General features: G+C 36.3%; 1 protein-coding gene across 1 annotated transcript in view; it reads left to right on the top strand.

Moving 5' to 3' along the window:
* UTRN (utrophin) overlaps positions 1-19,967 on the top strand; it is a 466,391-nt gene that overhangs the window by 191,917 nt on the left and 254,507 nt on the right. The window contains exons 36-45 of the mRNA XM_036248256.1: positions 523-651; positions 962-1,132; positions 3,684-3,845; positions 4,292-4,429; positions 6,169-6,360; positions 7,235-7,407; positions 11,659-11,794; positions 12,956-13,131; positions 16,615-16,750; positions 18,028-18,177. Coding sequence (XP_036104149.1) covers positions 523-651; positions 962-1,132; positions 3,684-3,845; positions 4,292-4,429; positions 6,169-6,360; positions 7,235-7,407; positions 11,659-11,794; positions 12,956-13,131; positions 16,615-16,750; positions 18,028-18,177 — 1,563 coding nt within the window. The remainder of the gene's footprint in view (positions 1-522; positions 652-961; positions 1,133-3,683; positions 3,846-4,291; positions 4,430-6,168; positions 6,361-7,234; positions 7,408-11,658; positions 11,795-12,955; positions 13,132-16,614; positions 16,751-18,027; positions 18,178-19,967) is intronic.

Here is a 19,967-nt window from a genome sequence, read left to right on the forward strand (position 1 = left end):
GTGATAAGTAGCTTTATTCCACGTTCTCACAGCCCCTATTCCTGTATTTTTCAGTCCATACCTTCCAAATTCTTTTCCAAGTAGTCTCTTTCCAGTCTTGTTAGAGCATTGATTTACCTTCTTTATTAGAGTAAATTAGTCTGGTGTTTATCAGTTCTTCTTATTTAAAATGCAGGTCACTGTCAAAACTTTTCTCATCCCATTTCTGATTTTATTTTTCAACTGAGATTACTTGCAATGTTAAGAAGGAAGAATATGGGAGACAAGTGAAAATGAGACTGAAAGAGAAACTTTCACCTTTTATTTTTCTTCACCTCTTAACTGTTCTGAGGTCTAAATCAAATTAACAAGTGCTTAACCATAGCTGTGTGTTTTTAGGAATGAGGATTTATTCACCTGGAAGAGCCTAAGGTGGAAACCCTTTAAATTCAACATGTAATTAGCTCATTGAGGGTCTTTTAGAATATTATCATCTTAAATATTTCATATGATTGTGTCAACATTTTATGAATTCCCCCCTAGAGCCATCAGAACCAGTTGGAAATATTTGACGGAAATGTTGCTCACATAAGTACCTGGCTTTATCAAGCTGAAACTCTATTGGACGAGATTGAGAAAAAACCAGCAAGTAAACAGGAAGAAATCGTGAAGGTAGCAAAAGAGGATCAGTCACACTTCTGGGGGCGGGGGGTTTTGCTGTGGTCTTTTCCTCGTGGAAACACCAAGTTCCCAGCATGCACATTCTTCCCACGCAACAGATTCGTTTGTTTTGGTGGGAGACACTGAAGTCTTGAATGAGTCCTAATGTATGAACAGCTCCTAACGCAAGTTGATTGTATTAAAACATCTTTTTAGGAATCTCAGATATTTATTTATTCTCCCTTTAATTCTGAGTTAGCATCACACCCCTGTTCGGTTTTGATTTTTCCCACGTGGTAAGATTGTGTTTTCTTACAATTAGCGTTTACTGTCCGAGCTGGATGATGCCAGACTCCAAGTGGAGAATGTCCGTGGTCAAGCCGCTGTTCTGATGAGTGCCCGTGGAGGCTCAAGCAGGGAGCTGGTGGAGCCCAAGTTAACCGAACTGAACCGAAACTTTGAAAAGGTGTCTCAACACATCAGGAGTGCCAAGGTGAGTAATTCTTTTCATGTAAAGCTATTTTCTGTATAATTATGTATCTCTAGATGATTATGTGGCATATAAGTCAATTTTAAAAGTAAATTTTTTCTTGAATGAACATTTGTCCTTATTTATTCGTGATTGTGCATATGCAAGAGAGAAAATATGAAATGAATATTGAAGAAAATAACCCATTTGAGAAACGGTTTTTGGAGTCTCACGCGATTGTTAAAATCGGCTATACAATAATGAGATGGATTCCCAAGCTGAGCATGCATGTTAAACTCGTTTTGCATCAGACTTTATACATTTGTGCGCACGGAACATGTATGAACTTACTTTTCTGTGTTGACCCTTCTAAAAGTTACAAGTAATTTCACAATTTAAAAGCCACTACCATGTTTTACAAATTTGAAAAAGAGCATTATAGATTTAAGTAAGAGTATAATAGATAAGAGCTTACTAAAAAATGGTATTAATTTATGCTTCCACATTATAATTTTCCTCTGTGTGCGTATACCTTTCTTATTCTTTATTTCTTACCTTGTTGCATGAGGGGGGAAACGAAACATGTTCACAGTGATCTCAAGGCCTGGCATGTGGGTAGTGCTCAGAAGTAACATTATCATTTGATGAAAACATTTTGATAGTTTGCCGGGGGGGGGGGGGGGGTGGAATAACAAAACAAAGCGTCATAGATGCCAGTTGGGGGTTATTTAAACCAGGTGTTCATTCTGAGATAGGATTCTGAGTTTTTTAGAATCTCAGCTATGCCCATTGGATGGCACGTTTTGAGTAGTCAGTTAATTCCACCTCTGCAGACTTCAGTATTATAATTATGTAAGAGGAAGGATCCTCTTTTTCGCAGGAAGTAAAATATTCTCTAAGTTGGCTTTCATTTGAAATATCTGATGTAATAGACCATCCTATCTTTCATAGCTTGTGAATAGACTATATTATTCACAACTTAAAGAAAATCTTGCTCTAACTTTTGTCTTCCTTAGCCTTCACCTTGCCTCCTTATCTTCTGACCTATGCTCATTTATTTTTTTCAGTAGATCTGTGTGAGATTTTTCTTGATAAAAAAGCATAATGTAGCTTCGGTTTGGCTCAGTGGTTAGAGGTCAGCCTGCAGACTGAAGAGTCACGGGTTCAGTTCCGGTCAAGGGCACGTACCTTGGTTGCAGGATTGTTCCCCAGCCCTGCTTGGGGTTGTGTGGGAAGCAACCAATCTAAGTGTCTCTCTCACATTAATGTTTCCCCCCACCCCCCATCTGAAAAAATAAAAAAATCAATGGAAAAATATCTTTGGGTGAGGATTATAAAAAAAGAAGAGTGATGTACAAGACATAGAGACATTAGGATGGAGTTAGACAAAGTATAGAGAAACACAGTTATCATTGTCCCCATGAATAACCTCAACATTTTGGCACACATGTCTATTCTTACTCATATGTGTGGAATATTTAAATATCAAAATAAAAAATTTTAGCCTGGCCGGTGTGGCTTAGTGGATTGAGGATCACCCCATGGAGTGAGAGGTCCCAGTTCGTTTCCCAGTCAGGGCACATGCCCAGGTTGAGGTTTTGCAAGAGGCAGCCGATAGATGTTTCTCCCTCACATAAATGTTTCTATCTCTCTCTCCCTTCTTCTCTCTCTAAAAAATCAGTAAAAACATATTTTTTTAAATATCAAAAAGTTTATATGGTTTTGTGTATTCTCATTTGACATGGTTTTTAATGGCAGTAAGTATTTTGTTTTACCATCTGTTATGATTTCTAAGTTAGTTTTATTTACTTTTATTGTGTGTTGTTATAAATATTGCTTCCTCAAAATACTTTTACACATCTTTTTACCCATCTCTTAATATACACTGAGGATCAATTCTTAGAATTCCTTGAAATTGTTGCAGAAGTTGTGTATATAAATACTGTTAAAATGATTTTCCAAAGAGCCTTGCAGAGAGTCGGGGCCACTTTCTACTTTCACAGTCAGAATGTCAGAGACTAGCTCCTCGTGCTCAGCCAGCACTGCCTGTCATTTTCCTGCATGTCATTTAGCTTTATCAGAGTTGTTACACTGAGTTCAGTCACATAAATGTAAAGTCTTTCTACATAGATATTGCCTGAAAATACTGCATTGAGAAATATGTACTTCTTTGAAGTTTGGCTGTCAAAATCCAAGGGCAGCTCTGCTGGGGAAAGGTAACTGGAAGTCTTTCTTTGGCACGTACCTGTACTAGGTGGCCTTTCTCTTTGTCTGTGGCCATGGTAGGGCTGGCTTTGGATCATGGTGCCATTTCCGGCCGTGCTCATGTGTGGTCTCAGAACCTCCCAACAGCATTTGCGGCAGACACAGTCATTTGCACACTACTTCACATCCCTTGCTAGAGTGTGGAGAAATGGATAACTCAGAGAAGCTCGAATTGGTAAAATAATTACTGCAAATGAGTTAAGGTCAATTCAAATAAATGCTAGTTCCTCTTTTGAAACGTCTTCCCTCTAATTAGTGACAGAAGGTCAAGTTAAGAATATCTTTTCATAGAACAGTCTTCCTTCCACAGTTGCTAATTGGCCAGGAACCATCATCATACCAATGTCTGGTCACCAGTGAAGCATTTGAAGCTGATGTGCCTTTCTCTGACTTGGAAAGATTAGAAAATGACATAGAAAATATGTTAAAAATTGTGGAAAAACACTTGGAATCCAGTAATGAAGACGAAAAGGTTGGTTCAGAATTTTCAAAACCGTGCTGTTCTTATTTTTCTTCTCTGTTAAATATATTTTTACACCAATGTTGTTTACCCACATAACTGCCACACATGACAGAACATTCCAAATATGATTTTCTCGTGAATGTCAATGGAACGCTCAAAAGAATAGATGTGGTACTTTCTGACTAAAAGTAATGTTATTTTAATGCCATCTAACTTCTGCTAAACTAGCGTTCTTTATGTTTTAACATCAAATATGAAATGTGGGAACACTATCTCCTTCTCCTTTCTAGTGAGTACTGCTATTTTAAGAAAAACATGAATTTTTTTTTGTTATGTGTCATTTCGATGAACACAGCTTGACATACTTTGGAGGTTAGTTCTCCTCCTCAGGAACTGATGGTAAGTGAACCTACGCATTTGTCTTTTGAGTATAATTTTTCCTTCTCCACATTCAGATAGATGAGGAGAGAGCCCAGATTGAGGAAGTTCTGCAGCGAGGAGAACACATGTTACATCAACCTATGGAGGATAATAAAAAGGAAAAGATTCGTTTGCAGTTATTACTTTTGCATACGAGATACAACAAAACTAAGGTATTATCATGGGAGAGTGTCTGTTCCACTTAAATACCTTACTCAGCCTTTGCCACCAGTGGGAACACTATCTCCTCCTTTTAGTGTGTATTGCTATTTATGTTTATATTTTTAATGGGGCAAGAGTCAAAGAAAATAGAAACATAAAACCTTATTATTGGGCATCTTTTGGATTTCCGATAATGTATTAAAGTTTAAATGGGATTTTTTTTTTGGATTGGCTTCTTCCTTTGGATCTGTATTATACATGGGGAGGCTTGACCATGTCAAAAAAATTTCTAGTTTACAAACAATCAAATTTGTGAAATTGATAAACTATGACTTATATTCTAGAAAGAGATTCACTACCAGTTCCCCTTTCAGTGGCCATATTCCCAGCCGTCTTGTAAATGTGCTGGTGTCCCTCGGAGGTCTGTTCTGGTTATAAATAAATTCAGACTTCTAGATTAAATACCATGTTATTGAGTCAATGGTTTTAGTCTTGAGTTGTGGTTTCATTGAGGAATTGTAACCGTTTTCAGAGTCACTAACTCAATGAACACGTATTTATGATTATTTTACTATCACCTTTGAATTTACAGAGGAATATAATTTTTTAGAAGTTCAATATCGGGATACAGTGAAACTGTGAAGGCTACCTTAATCATGAGTAGATGAACTTTCGCTATTTGCAAGTAGTAGTCAGCATTTATTAAACTGTAGCCATCTAGAAGTAAAGGACTTCAACTCCTTAAGGACTAGGGAGTAGCCCATTCCAGAGAACTCTTTATTATTTTGCAAGCTCTGATCAGAGGATACAGAAAATACAATCATTAGGGTAGATAAGTAGTCCACTCAGCTTAGCTTAATTTTGTCTGGATTTAGTGTGTAGAACCTATTGTCTTATGCAGGATATTTCTGTTCTATAATATTGTTCTCCAAAGTTAAGATTATATACAATTATCTGTATGTTATTTCAATAAAAACCCCTATTAAATTTCTTATGTTATGAATACATGTTTAACTTATTATATTTTGAACAGTGAAGCCCAGAAGTGTTTAATACAATTGTGAGATTTTTAAAAATGGGTGAAATAATAAGGTATTAAAGTATTTTATTTCATATAGAAGTTTATAATTTGTAGCCTATTCTCCTTTCCTCAGTAACTCAGGAAAGAACCTGTTACGTTTTCCTCTTTGCTAAATGAGTTTCAGTGGCATAGGTCTTAATGTGAAACCTTTCTCTTTTTTTGTTAATTCTTTCCCAAGGATATTTTTCTATTGTTTTTTTGTTTTGTTTTGTTTTTTAAGACAGAGTGGAAGGGAGGGAGGGAGGGAGAGAGAGTAAGAGCGAGCGAGCGAGAGAAACATTGATGTGTTTCACATTGATTGGTTGCCTCCCAACCAGGGCTGGGGATCGAACCTGCAACCCAGGTGCCTGTGATCAAGAATTGTACCTAAGGCACCTCTGTCCTCGGGCCAAAGTGACCAGGGAAGTGAAACTTTTGTTTAAAAAGCAGGCTACACACAAAAATCTCTATTAGGATAGAGATTGTTAAGGGTTTATATGGCAAAGCAGGGCAAAAATATAAAATATTAAAACTTAGTTTTAAAATATTTAGTTCAGGGTATTGTACTTCTCCACAAAATAGTCCTTTTCTTTCTTTCTTCCTTTTTTAAAATTTTTTTCCAATTTGCTGTTAGTCATTGTGGGATAGTTTAAGAGATATACATTATAATTATTTTTAATAATTTTACAGGCAATCCCTATTCAACAGAAGAGAACAGGTCAACTAGCTTCTGGCATTAAATCATCACCCCTCCCTACAGATTATTTGGTTGAAATTAACAAGGTTTTACTTTCCATGGATGATGTTGAATTATCACTCAATACTCCAGAGCTCAGCACTGCTGTGTATGAAGACTTCTCTTTTCAGGAAGATGCTCTGAAGGTAAATCTCCGGACAGGGCATTTGAATAGCTGCAGTTAATGTAGAAATAATGCAAGGAATTCGTCATTGCACCTACTTAGATATTTGTAGCTTTTAAAATTTGTGCCAAGGAATTAACAATGTGTATGAATAATAAAACTTTCCTATATTCACCAAGGAAATATTATAAAAAATTTAATTATATAATATAAAAAAAAATGGATTTTAGTGTACAGTTAATTCTTTCCATCATCAGAGACACTGTTTAATCAGACACCTGCGGAATCAATATTCCTTTCTTATAAACTCGATCGTCAGTTGGATGTAATAAGTCAGCATTAATCTTGCCACTTATAATGATTTAACATTGGCCAGTGGTTGTGTATGGAATGGCCTGTTGACTATAAGTTAATTAGGGATCTGGAAGTTTTTAATTCACAAAACTATTAAACATCATTGAGGCTTTTTCATATGATCTGATTGTACTTATATATAATGTCACAATAAAATTGCTGATAGATTTGATAGCTTTTGACTGACAGCTCATTTTCGTCATTTAAGTTAGCATTATTAGATATATGAAAATATAAGCAATTTGAGCTTTAAACACTTCATTACCTTTATAGAATGTTATTGAAACTGTGTATGTCCTGTACAAATGCCACTTGGAACACCTGTGAGGATTTCCCCACCACCACTGGGACATCATGGAGCATTCCTCACACTTTGGCTAATACAGGGCACTATTTTTTTAAGTTTCCAGTTTTGAATAGCAAAAATTATTATATCTCATTATCTAGTGAGTAAGTGCTATACAATATAAAATTTGCATCTGTGATTTCATTCTTTTGATCTCTTTGCTGGATTCTGTGAATTTTTGACCATATATCTGTAGAATATCAAAGACCAACTGGACAGACTCGGAGAACACATCGCAGTCATTCATGAAGAACAACCAGATGTTATCCTCGAAGCTTCCGGACCTGAAGCCATTCAGATCCGGGATACACTTACTCAACTGAATGCAAAATGGGACAGAATTAATAGAATGTACAACGATCGTAAAGGGTACGTGTAAATTAACTTCGCATTTAATTTTTAAAAAAAAATCTATAAACTCATGAGCCATGACAAAGGTCATATGTCCATTAAGATGAATGAGAATATGTTTCACATCCTTGGAAGAGACCCTGTTTAATAAATTGTGATGAGTGTATGTCCTTAAAGAAAGAGGAAAGAGATTACATATAGATTGTCATTGGCAACATAATATCTTAATAATTTTAAAAAAGCACCTTTAGTTTTTAATTTCTAAATAGCGTCCATTTTCTTTAACTTAGAAAGTGTTTTCATTAATGTTCACTTTCTCCACAAGTTGATGATTCATGTGAGTGAGAGACAGGTCCAGATAATTGGAATCCATATATAACCACAAACTCTTTTTAAAAATAACCTTCTGTTTAATAGAATGATTTTGAGCCTCCTTCTTTCTACAGTTTGACCAGGCCTATTAATAGGTAGAAATAAGATCTTTGGCAGTAGCTTTGTATGTAGTAGAAAGGCAAATAAAATGTGAAATAGCCCAATACCATGTTAGAGGAAAGTTAACATAGAAAAATACATTAGAAAATTTTAGAGACATATACACAAAAATTAAGCATCATATTCTTCATCTTTTTTGTTTTGCTTTAGCTTACATTTTTTATGTGATTATGTAATCATTGAAAAGATCACTTCTAATGGCCTTCTAATTACTTTGTATGGATTTTCAAATTCATCTTTGTACATTTAGCGAATACTGTTTTAAGTATATCTTTATGCATATTAGATGTGCTTATTAGATAAAGACTAAATTATTAAAAAATAATAACATCTTAAGGCTCTGCACTGCATTATGAAATTGGTTATTATACCCCTGCCAACAGTATATGTGAAAGCTAACTGAACCCTTGTTAACAATGAAAAGTTGGCTTTTTTTAAAATGCCTTTTCCAATTATATAGTGAAGATTGCATCTCAATATTATTTTCATTTCTTTCTATCAGTGAGATTTTAATATTCTTACATATATTCATTGGCCCCAGTGTTATTTCTTCTGTCCATTGTTAGGTCAGTTTCTTTGTTCATTTTTCTAATGTGGTATTACTATTTACTGATTAATTTGCAAAACCATTTTCTACATTAAGGATATTAACTATTCATATTTCTTATTTATTGCTTAATTAGTCACAGCTTTTCATATGCTGTCCAGTTTTGTTAACAGTGTTTTTTTTTGATGTATAGGTTTAATTTTATATAATTATATCTAGTGAGACTTTTTCCTTTGTGATTTTGGTTGGTTTTTATGCATACAAAATACTTTTTTTGGTGATAGTAGTTAAATATTTATGTATACTTTAAAAACAATTTTGTTTGATTTAAAATTTACATTTAATAACTAAGCCACCTGAATTTTATTTTGAAATATATTTTGTGTTGAGGCTCCTAAGGGAGGTTCTATGTGGTGACTCTTCAGTATCGCGCGGAGGGTTCATGCAGCTCTGCTGTTAAACACCCCTCAGCTCAGGTTTCGTGCAGCCTGAGATACAAAACACTCATCTGTTCTGTGTCATTATATTTTTCTCAAACGAACAACCAGTTTTTTCAATACTTTTATTGCATAATTTAGCTCCTCCATATTGTTGGTGCTATTTCCTTTATTCTAGTGCATCTCTATCTCATATTTATTTAATTTTGCTAATTATGTCTTATGAAACTATCAGTTTTAGTCTAATACCATACATTTTTCATCTAATTTTTTTTTCATTCAGTATAGTCATTTTTATCTAATTATTCTAACTTTAAAATTCATATTTCTTTCTATAGTACCATATGGGGACAATGTAGGAGGCTGTGTGAGGGACCCTGAGGGATCTGGGAAACCTTGGAAATGGTGAATGTAGCCAGGTGAAGGAATAGAGAGAACACAATACTGAGTAAGGGCATAGGTGAGAGAGAGAGTGATGCTTTGGAGGAACTGAAAATAGTCCAGCAGAGCTTGAACTCATAGCAGTGGGATACAAACAGAAAGGCCTAAAGGGATCATATAAGAAGGACCTTGTGTGTCATGTTAACCAGTTGTGTCTTTTATTCTGAGAACAATAGAGAGTCACCACACTGTTTTAACAAGGGGATGGGAGCTTGCTGATGGTAGCATGGATTGGTGGAGGACAAAACTGGGAGCTGGTCGATCCATCCGTGCTTGACACATGGTGATAACGTGATTAGCAAGTGGCCATGGAAATGGAGACTAAGGAAAACATTGAGAATTAAATAGTTGAAGCAATAAAATGTGGTGATGGGTGGGATGCTAGAGTAAGGAGTAGGGAGGAGTAAAATGACCTCAAGTCTTTGGCTTTAGGACCCAGGTAGGCAATGGTACCATTGCCAGAGACCAGGAACACAGGCTGCGATATGAGTTTGTGGGGGGAGATATCAATGCCAGTTGCAATATTAGACACAGCACGCTTGTATGTTTCTAGATTAAGGCTCGAACTTTGAGTTCTTTGACCCTCTGGAAGTCCATATTTCACAATTCCATGCTGCCTCTCATATGAACTGATAGTATTCAGAGAGGAGGTGATGGCTTAGTGAATCCTAGCTGAACATCTTCTCTCTCTCTTTCCAACTCTTTCTTATTTATCCTCTAGCTAAACTGCTTTACAGTTATTTGAAATGTATGTTCTGTTATGATGATAGTGATCTTTACTAGGTTTACTGTTTATATTCTCAGAGTCTTTAGATCATTGGAGCAGCCTTTTTAGCAACATTTTCTCTTTATTATTGCAACATTCCAAAAGTTGAAATTTGTGGTTGTTACTTAGTTACTGCACATTTTAACCCAAAGTAATAACGAGTATTTTAATATTTCTCACAGTGTTTTGTTTGAAGGGCTCTTATTTTTGTCATGCTCAATAGAATGTTACTTCCCTGTGGGCACTCGACAAATATTAAAATTTCAAAACAATGTTCATGGGAGAAGGAAATATAAACATGATTTTGGAAGTAGTGATATCAGGGATCATTTTGTTATTTTTGAAAAATAATAATATCTTTTTATTACGTAAAGTAAAGATTTTGTTAATATTAAAATCTCAGAGGTATTTTGCAAGACCCTCCCAGCACCACTTACCTAAATGAAAAGGCAGAAGGAAACTCTTTAGAGTCTGAATGAAACAAAGCTTATACTTTATTTCTACTTATTTTATATGTTCGAAATACAACAAGCACTGGACTTTGCCTCCATCTCATTTCTAAAGGAGTGAGGCTTAAATAGCATCTCGAGAGTCCCTTGTCTCATTGCTGGACCTGGCTTTGCAGGTTCGTCCATACTGTGCTATGTTCAGATCAAGGAGACACACTGGGTCAGTCACTGCGCAGTGTTAGTCTGCTAGGGCTACCGTAGCAAGAAACCATAAACTACGTGGCTTAATCAACAGACATTTCTGTTCTCTCGGTTCTGGAGGCTGTAAGTCCAAGGTCAAGGTGCCAGCAGGGTTAGTTTGTGTTGAGGCTTTTCTTACTGGCCTGCAGATGGCCACCTTCTCCCTGTGTCCTTGCATGGTGTTTTCTCTCTGCTTTCTCAGACAGAGAAATGTATCTCTGATGTCTCTTCGTCTTCTTACTAGGACACCAGTCCCATGGGATTAGGGCCCTACCCTTATGACCTGATTTTAAAAATTACCTCCCTGAAAGGTCCTATCTCCAAATACAGTCACTTTGGGGGTTAGGGCTTCAACATATATATGAGTTTTGGTCACAATTCAGTCCCTCACACAGAGAACAATGTAAGGGAAGGAAATTTTGAAATGTTTTGGCATTTTGGGTTTGGTTCTACCTGAGAACTAAATGTTCAGAAGGTAAAACACCATACTCTTTCCCTGAGAAAATGGAGTGATTAATCATATATGACATTTCATGGTATTTGAAATGTTAAGTGTTTGAACGTTGTGCGGGTTAACTGCCTGCAGCTCATCAATCTTGATTTTCCAAGCCAGAGAAGGGTGTCTTTTCAGTTAATAAGCTGCCTAGTGTGTGCGTGTATATATGTGCAAGGTGTACGTGGGTGAGAGGGGGCAGGTCTGTGTGTGTGCGGACTGTTCTACTCTCGGAACAATGCACGTTTTTCTGAAAGGAATCATTAACTGCCATCCATTACAGAAAGCAATCCTGTAGAGCGGTGAGCTGTGAATTCACTGAATTTGAATGTACTTAGAAAAATTGCTTCTTAGACAGTCTTGGAAGTTTGGAAACCTATTTTATTTTACTTGTTGTCCTCTAGTTATTTTGACAGTGCTGTGGAAGAATGGAGACAGTTCCACTGTGACCTTAACGACCTCACCCAGTGGATAACGGAAGCTGAAGAGTTACTGGCGGATGGTGGCCAGGACGTAGAGCAAGCCAGGGCACAGCAGCAGGTGAGTGTTCCCTGGCAGAGGGGTCTGCTGAGACGGTGGCTTGTTCTTCCAGTATGTGGCATTAAAGACATATTTAGAAAGTAGGGGCTGAATATATTACTTTTTTAGGCACCTATAGACCATCTTTAATTTTCCAGTTTTAGTTGCCAGTCATAAAGGCTTAAGAAAAATTGTTATTTACATTTTTAAAATTGGGGTTTTAATGAAATTTAAATTAAAAATACTTTAATGGCTAATATGAAAAACAATTTTATTGAAAAAATTTAATATCTAGAATAACATCTGTAAAATGTTGTACCCAAAGACTACAACAGAAAGATCAACATACCATTTCTGTACTTAAACACTGAGGCGTCTTTTTTTCACTTTGTATTATTGATAATTATCATAAAAGTAAATAATTCATGAGCTATATCAGGGCAGCTGCTCATGTAAGTCTAATTCAATCTCGGAAGATATAACACAGTACCAAAATCAGTTCTGCTGATAATAATAGGTCTTTAAAATAATGGTGGAAAACAAGCAAGATTTCAATGTACCATTGTTAAAAGTATTTTCCCTTTTATTAAATTTTAAAAATATATTCTATGTAGAAGGTTCACGAGGAGTAAACAAACGCATTTATTGTTCTCATATACATGTTAATGCATTTTTCTTATTTTTAAAGATATAGAAGAGTGCTTAAATTTTACTTTAAAATATTCTCTTTAAATTCATTGGCTTAAACATTTAGAGACCAGTGATGCAATGTCTCAAGAAAATGCACACTGAGGTTTACTTACATGTGTAGGACATCAGGGTATATGGGTTTATTTTTCCTTTTAAGAAATGCTTTGGAGCACACACTTGCAAGATAAGCAGTCCACTTTAATCAAACCTGATTGATGCTTAGGCTTCAGTTGTAAACAGTTGTTATTTATCTGTTCTAGTTCACTGTCTGACATTCACAGGAGTGGGTTAGATTTCAAAATGGATTTTGTTCAGTGCGTTCGTTGAAATGTAATGAAAGTGGTTTTTAATGCCTTTTTCATGAACACCAATACCCTCCCAGGACTTTGTTCCTCTAACACACAAATTGATGCCAGGGTACCTGGGGGATCCAGTGCCTCAGAACATCTTAGTTTTGTGGCAGAATTAATCTTGGGTTGTACTCTGTTATAGGAGCTCGAAGAGGGAATCAGCAGCCACCAGCCCAGTTTTGCAGCACTAAACAGAACTGGGGATGGGATTGTTCAGAAACTCTCCCCTATGGATGGAAGCTTCCTGAAAGACAAGCTGGCAGGTGTCAACCAGCGCTGGAGTGCCATCATCGCGGAAGTGAGGGATCGGCGGCCACGGTGAGGCAGCCTCTGTAACTCGGGGGCACAGGGGACAGTTATTTTGGGCAGAGCCTTTTTAAGATGCAAGTAGATGAGTTCAAAGTTCTTTTATCGTCTGATACTACAACAGGAGCTTTACTGACATCTCAGACCCCCACTGTCCATGTTCTGCCTTTTAGAACACTTTCCTTTACTGTACTTTTCTATACAGATATCATACATGTAAAAAATATTTTATTCCTTTTATTTCTGTTTATTATGATATGGTGAGCATGTGGCAGGAAATGGGAGTAGTTGAAAGAACACTCTGGACTTCTGGTCTGAAGATCGGGGTTGAGGGTCAGGCCTCTCACTTGCTCATTTCCTGCCTGGGCCTTGGGTCTTCCTTAGTAACCCTCTGTCAGTCATTCTTAGTCAAACGGCATGCCGTTTTCACGCACTATGTCAGTGCTTGGCGAACAGTACAGTTCCTCTTCAGGTCATATGATACATGTGATGTATTGTTGCTGTTCTTATGTCAAATTATGTTCCAGTGCCCCAGGTTTTATTAGGGTGTCTTCTGGTTGTAAATATGTTTATTAGTGAATATAATGCTGAACATTATATGTAGTTTAAATATCACTTTAAAATAATTTGAAGTTATTTTTTTGAGATGGTCAGTAATTAATGGATGATTTCTACTTTGCTTAATGCATTCTGTCTCATAAATTACCTTTTATTGGGTTAATTGTGGGTTTAAAAGACCCAGATATTTTTTCTGCTCATTTTAACTTTATAGATGATGTAGTATTTTAGAAATATGCTAATTTTTTGGTAAAGACCCATCCAATACTTTTTCAAGTTCAGTACAGGCATACTTTGGAGATATTGCAGGTTTGGTTCCAGGCCACCACAATAAAGCAATTATCACAATAAAATGAGGCACACATTGTTTTGTTTGTTTTCCAGTGCATATAAAAGTTATGTTTACACTATACTGTAGTCTATTAAGTATGCAGGAGCATTTTGTCTAAAAAACCAGTTACATACCTTAATTAAACAACTCTGCATTGCTGAAAAATGCCAACCACCCTCTGAGCCTTCAGCGAGCTGTATTCTTCCTGCTAGCTGAGGTTCTTGACCTTCAACTGGTAAGAAAATGCAGTTTCTGTGAAACACAATAAAACGAGGTGTGCCTATATTATCACATAACAAAACACACAAGTACGACTTTTTGGCCTTTGGCTACTTTTTATCATTTGAACTCATCTATTATTTTGTGTGTTTCAGTACAAGACATTTTATATGTTTTTGTGTGATTAAAATGACAAAGCACTGCTTGTTTTCATAAACTCATGTTTAATTTCACTTCATGTAGTCCCTCGTCTTCAGTTAGGGCCACCTTGGAACTTTAGGAGCTTACATGTGTCCTGGTATCATAGTCATGAAGGAATGGTACACTTTTCAGCCTGTTTTGTATCGAGTGCCTGTAGTTACATAATTGCACAGTTCAACAACTCATGGTGTTATTTCTTAATGAGCAACTGTCATCTACTGTTTAAACATGAATTAGGAACTTGTTTTTACTCTTAGGGATAACATTTAAAATGTAGATTATATTTAGCTAGTTTTCAGATGAAAATTTTGTGACTCAAATATGTGTTATTGAAATTACTTAATAATGTTATTTTTCTTCATATATATATTTTCAAAATACTGCATTAGTTCTGATTATTAAACATGAAAAAAGTTTAAATTCCAACTTTGTTTTTTAATCCTCACCCAAGGATTTTTTTATTGATTTTTTTTTTTTTTTTTTTTTAAGACAGAGTAGGAGGGAGGGAAGAGAGAGAGTGAGAGAAACATTGATGTGAGAGAGACACATTGATTGGTTGCCTCACTGGGGCTGGAGATCAAACCCGAGACTCTTTGGTCTGAGGGCAAATGCTCTAACTGCTGAGCCAAATCAGTCAGAGCCCAACTTCTTTTTTTTTGAAATACAAGTCTATAATAGTATTTTAAGTACTTCCAAAGTTATTATTTTAGTTAAGTACTCTTTGATACAGAGGATACATTACCTCTTTTGGTATTGTTAGTCTTAACAATTAGTACCGTTGCTTGATTTTTTTTGTTTTTAATTTTGAAGCAGTGTTCTTCTCTCCTGATACTTAAAAATGAAAACTTGTGATTTTCATTAGTTTTTTAAATTTAAAAATACTCTCCTTCAAATATTACTGATTCTCTACTAAATCTATAGGTATTTATCTAGTATTTTAGTATATCTGTATCTCTATGATATAGATATATTGCATCATTATGTTAGGTCTTTTTGTGATTAAAAAGACAAAGGCATAGCCATAAAAATGTAAATTCTTATTAGGAGATGACACAATGTAATTCATTTAAAAAATTGCATTCTATTTTTAAATCATCTAGTAGCAGCAGCTATAAAAATAATGATGCCACCACCAAGCTCTAAATAGCTTTCAAACCCTTTCTTAAAAATATATAATCTTGTTTGTCATATGAGTTCTAATCATATTCTCATCTTCTGACACATGGTTTATATATTTATAAATGTTTTTCTTATAACATTTAAAACATACAGTTAAGGCAGTTCCATTTTTATATTCATAATAACTGTTTATTTCCTTATGTCCTTTAAAACTTTTGCTGTCTTTTCTAGATCTCTTTTTATAACTTGGCTATATTCAAATATAGGTTTTATTTTAATGAACCAACTAAATTTCCATTTTTCTTGTCTTTTTTAATACTTGTAAAAAATTCTCATTATCAGTATCATGCCCTGTTCTTATTTTTTTCCCGTGAGTGAAGTAGAGTAATAGTTGCCACCTATGGAATAATATGTCATATAGTGATGCCTTTCTATCTCCATGGAGTAATTATATGTTTTTTCTTAGAATTTTAGATCAAGACACTTTTTGTGTTTTTTTTATCCTCACCCGAGGACATTTTTGCATTCATCTTCAGAGTGGGAGGGAGGGAGATAGAGAGAGAGAAACATTGATGTGGGAGAGACACATCGAGTGGCTGCCACACACTCTACCCCAACCGGGGCCGGGGACAAACTGCAACCAAGGTACGTGCCCTTAGCGGGAACTGAACCTGGGTCTTTCTGGTCCGTGGGCCGGCGCTCTAACTGCTGAGCCAAACTGGCCAGGGCACTTATTGTGTTTTTAAAAAGTCCATTATGTTGTACAGTGGTATCTAGCTTTAAAAAATTCTGTTAGAGTTCTATATCATTTTCATGTTAAGAGAAGATAATAGTCTTTGGTTTCAGTGTTTTTGAATTTAAGGAAGGAAGAATTCTTCTTACATTATCCAATAATTGTTGGTATTGCAGAATGCATACATTATTATTGACACATTTAAAACATTAAAATCGTTATCGGGAGTTATTTCTTTTGTGATGTCTTTAGTGCAGATAGACAAAATAAATATATGATGTTCTGCTTAATTAGATACATTTTCTAAATATTGTGCAATAATGTATTCTTTCAGACTCCAAGGAGAGAGTAAGCAGGTGACGGAATATAGGAAAAGGCTAGATGAGACCGCCTGCTGGTTACCAAAGGCTGAGCGCGCCCTGCAGCAGCGACCAGCCCCCGAGCTGGGAGAAAACCTGACAGAACTAGCAGTGAGCGCTTTTCTCTGTATTTGCCAATACTTTGGGAGCATGAACGTTTCCATGAAAAATAAGATCAAGTATTAGGAGAAGAAAAGGGGCAGGGACTTGGGGTGAACTTTAAAGAGGAATGTCTTCTTCTTTTCTGTGCACAGTAGTTGCGTTTTGTCCTTGCAGAAGAAGGTACCGCGCACATAAAAACGATAAACCCGTGGTCTCAGCAGTAGACCTAAGGATTGTAGGATATTTTAAACAGACTTCACCATTTTAAAATATAATATCGCTATCAAGGAAAGTTTTTGCTTTTAGATTTAGAAGATAACTGCTAATTGCTCTCTATAAAATTGAGTTTTATAGAAACTCAAGAAAACCCTGACTTGAGAGTAACTCACCACAGCTTATACTCAGTGTCACGGTTGTATCAGTCAATCTACAACTTGCGAGGATTGTTTGTAGTTGCTTATTTATACGATATATAAAACACATAAAGATATATAGATATAAAAATATTCTCAAATATCTATGAATTTTGTATTTTGTGTGTTAAGAACGAAAAGACTTGTCACAGAACCTAAGCACAATGCGTTCATATTTTTATTTTTCATAAAAGAAACAGAGTGTATGTGGATAAACACATGGGCACGCATCCAAGCATACCTACAGGGATACCCCCTAATTTGAAAAGAGATTTTGTCTAAAGGAGTGAGACTCAGGCGTTTTAGGAAACTTTTAGTAAAGACTAAAAAATATGTGGAAAACAATTATTGTTTCATTTTCGAAAGGTGACAACAAATCGCTAACAGAATTTTCCTGTTTTCACTAAAAATTTTAATAGTTGTCTTGGACCCTCATTTCTGGAAACAATTTGGGGGCATCACACAGGGTGGGGCAGTGCAGGAGGTAGAGATGAGGAGAGATAGATGCATGGGTTTCTGCTGGGTGTGTGTTGTTTTGTTTTGGCTTTTCATTAGAACAAACATCATTTTCATCATCTGAGAGCAGAATGTTAAGTTATCAATGTAGATATGATTGAATATAACCCTGGTAAGAGACAGGGTGGGGGCGAAAGCACCCGAGCACCCAAGTGCACACGGCAGGGGCGTGGTCATTCTCATATCAGTTACAGTTTGTTAACATACGTTCAGGCTTCTTATGCCTTTATTTTCTATTTAAGAAAGTAAAAGTCCACGTTTGTAAAATACGCGAATTCTATTACTTGCTGAAACAGTTCTTGAACTTTCTCTAATATGACAACCTTCTAATCACAACCTCTCTTCTGACACCTTTAGGACTTAAACCAGGAGATGGACGCACACGCTGAGAACCTCAAATGGCTGAATAGAACCGAACGGAAGATGCTTTCAGATCAAAGTCTCAGCTTACACGAGAGAGAAAAGATTTCAGAAAGCTTAAGGGCTGTAAATTCGACCTGGAATAAGGTGTGCAGAATCACTGTGACACCTTTCTCATGTTTATTGGTTTTGTTGCCAGAGAAGTGGAATCATATAAATATATTTCTTTTAAGGATATCCAGATACGGGCACATTTTACTCATGCTTACTGATGTTTATGATTATTATGATTTTTTTGTATCTGCCACGAACAGAAACACGTATTCTCAAAGAATGCTTTTTTTACATATATTTTTTGACCAATGGGGTTTATATGTTATACACTACATTAGATGATGAATATATGTCAGAATGAGGCAATAAAATGCCAATAATTATATTCTGAGAATGAAGACATTAAAATAACTTCCTGATGTTCCACTGGATTTTTCACATATATAGGCACATTTTTAATGATTTTATTCATTCAGCATATATTTACAAGGTTCCGTGTGGAATGTAATGGCATCTTGCTACAAATATGATGAAGATACGGTGCTTTTCCTCATACCATTACTTTTTTTTTCCTTTGCAGTTAAGACAGTTAAAGGCAGATAAAATCATAGATTTCTATTTATTTTGGTTTGGCACATACCACTTAGAGTGTTCGGTCTGTTTAGAACATTGAATAGATGTCTCTGTTCTGGTTTAGATGGACTCCCCATCAGGCATTTCCTTCCCCTTCAGTCTCTTAACATGGCAGCCGTCATAGCAAATCTAACGACTCAGGTGCTTTATTGATCTAGCCTCTCTGTTGAGAGTTACCGTCTTGATGATCACTGTGACTGATGACTAACACATTTGCATCTCTGGCTGAGACCTCACTCCATGCCCTAGACTTGCATATCCACCAGCCTCCTCAACAGTTCTACTGGGATGTCTAACAGGCATCTCCAGGTAACATACAAAAAATTCAGCTCCTGATCTCCACCTCACCCCTGTGCGTTAATATACTTCGCCCACCCCATTCAGGTAATTATATCTTTATTATCATCTGGGCCATATCTCAATTTTAAAAATAAACCTGCCCGGCTGATGTGGCTCAGTTGGTTGAGCGTCGTCCCATACACCAGGAGGTCTTAGGTTTGGTTCCCGCTCAAGGCACATGTCCTGGTTGCGGGCTCCATCCCTGGTAGAGGGTATTCAGGAGACAGCCGATCGATGTTTCTGTCTCTCTCTCCCTCTCCCTCTTCTCTATGAAATCAATAAAAACATTAAAAAGAAAAACCTAACCCAGGCCACTGAGGCTCAGTTAGTTGGAGCATTGTCCTATATACCGAAAGGTTGGGGGTTTGATTCCCAGTCAGGGCACGTACCTAGGTTGCAGGTTCAATCCCTGGTTGAGTCAAGTACAGAAGGCAACCAACCAGTCAGTGTTCTCTCTCACATCAATATTTCTCCCCCCCTCCCCGCTCTAAAAATCAAGCATATCCTCCAGTGAGGATTAAAAAAAAACAAAAAACTTGGAGTCACCATGATCAACTTCTCTTTCAAAATACATATCTGTTTGATGTGTGGTGTGCTGGATGGCTACATAATTAGAGACATGATGAAACCAACATAGCAACGTTTTAACAGTTGTAGATGTTGGGTGGCACATGAGTGTTCCCTGTGCAATTCTTTCAACTTTTTTTGAAAAATTTCATAGATTTGACTGCGTCTCATTACCCCCATCTTCACGAACTTGTTTCAAGCCACCATCATCCCTTTTCTTGATCCCTGCAAAGGCCTTTTCTTGGTATCCCTGTTCCCCTCTTCGCCCTTTATCAGTCTTTTCTCTACAAAGCAGCCAAAGTATTTGTTAAAACGTAATTCAGGTCAAGCAACTCCTCTGAGCA

This window comes from Molossus molossus, unplaced genomic scaffold (genome assembly GCF_014108415.1).
Source record: "Molossus molossus isolate mMolMol1 unplaced genomic scaffold, mMolMol1.p scaffold_m16_p_8, whole genome shotgun sequence".
NCBI lineage: Eukaryota > Metazoa > Chordata > Mammalia > Chiroptera > Molossidae > Molossus > Molossus molossus.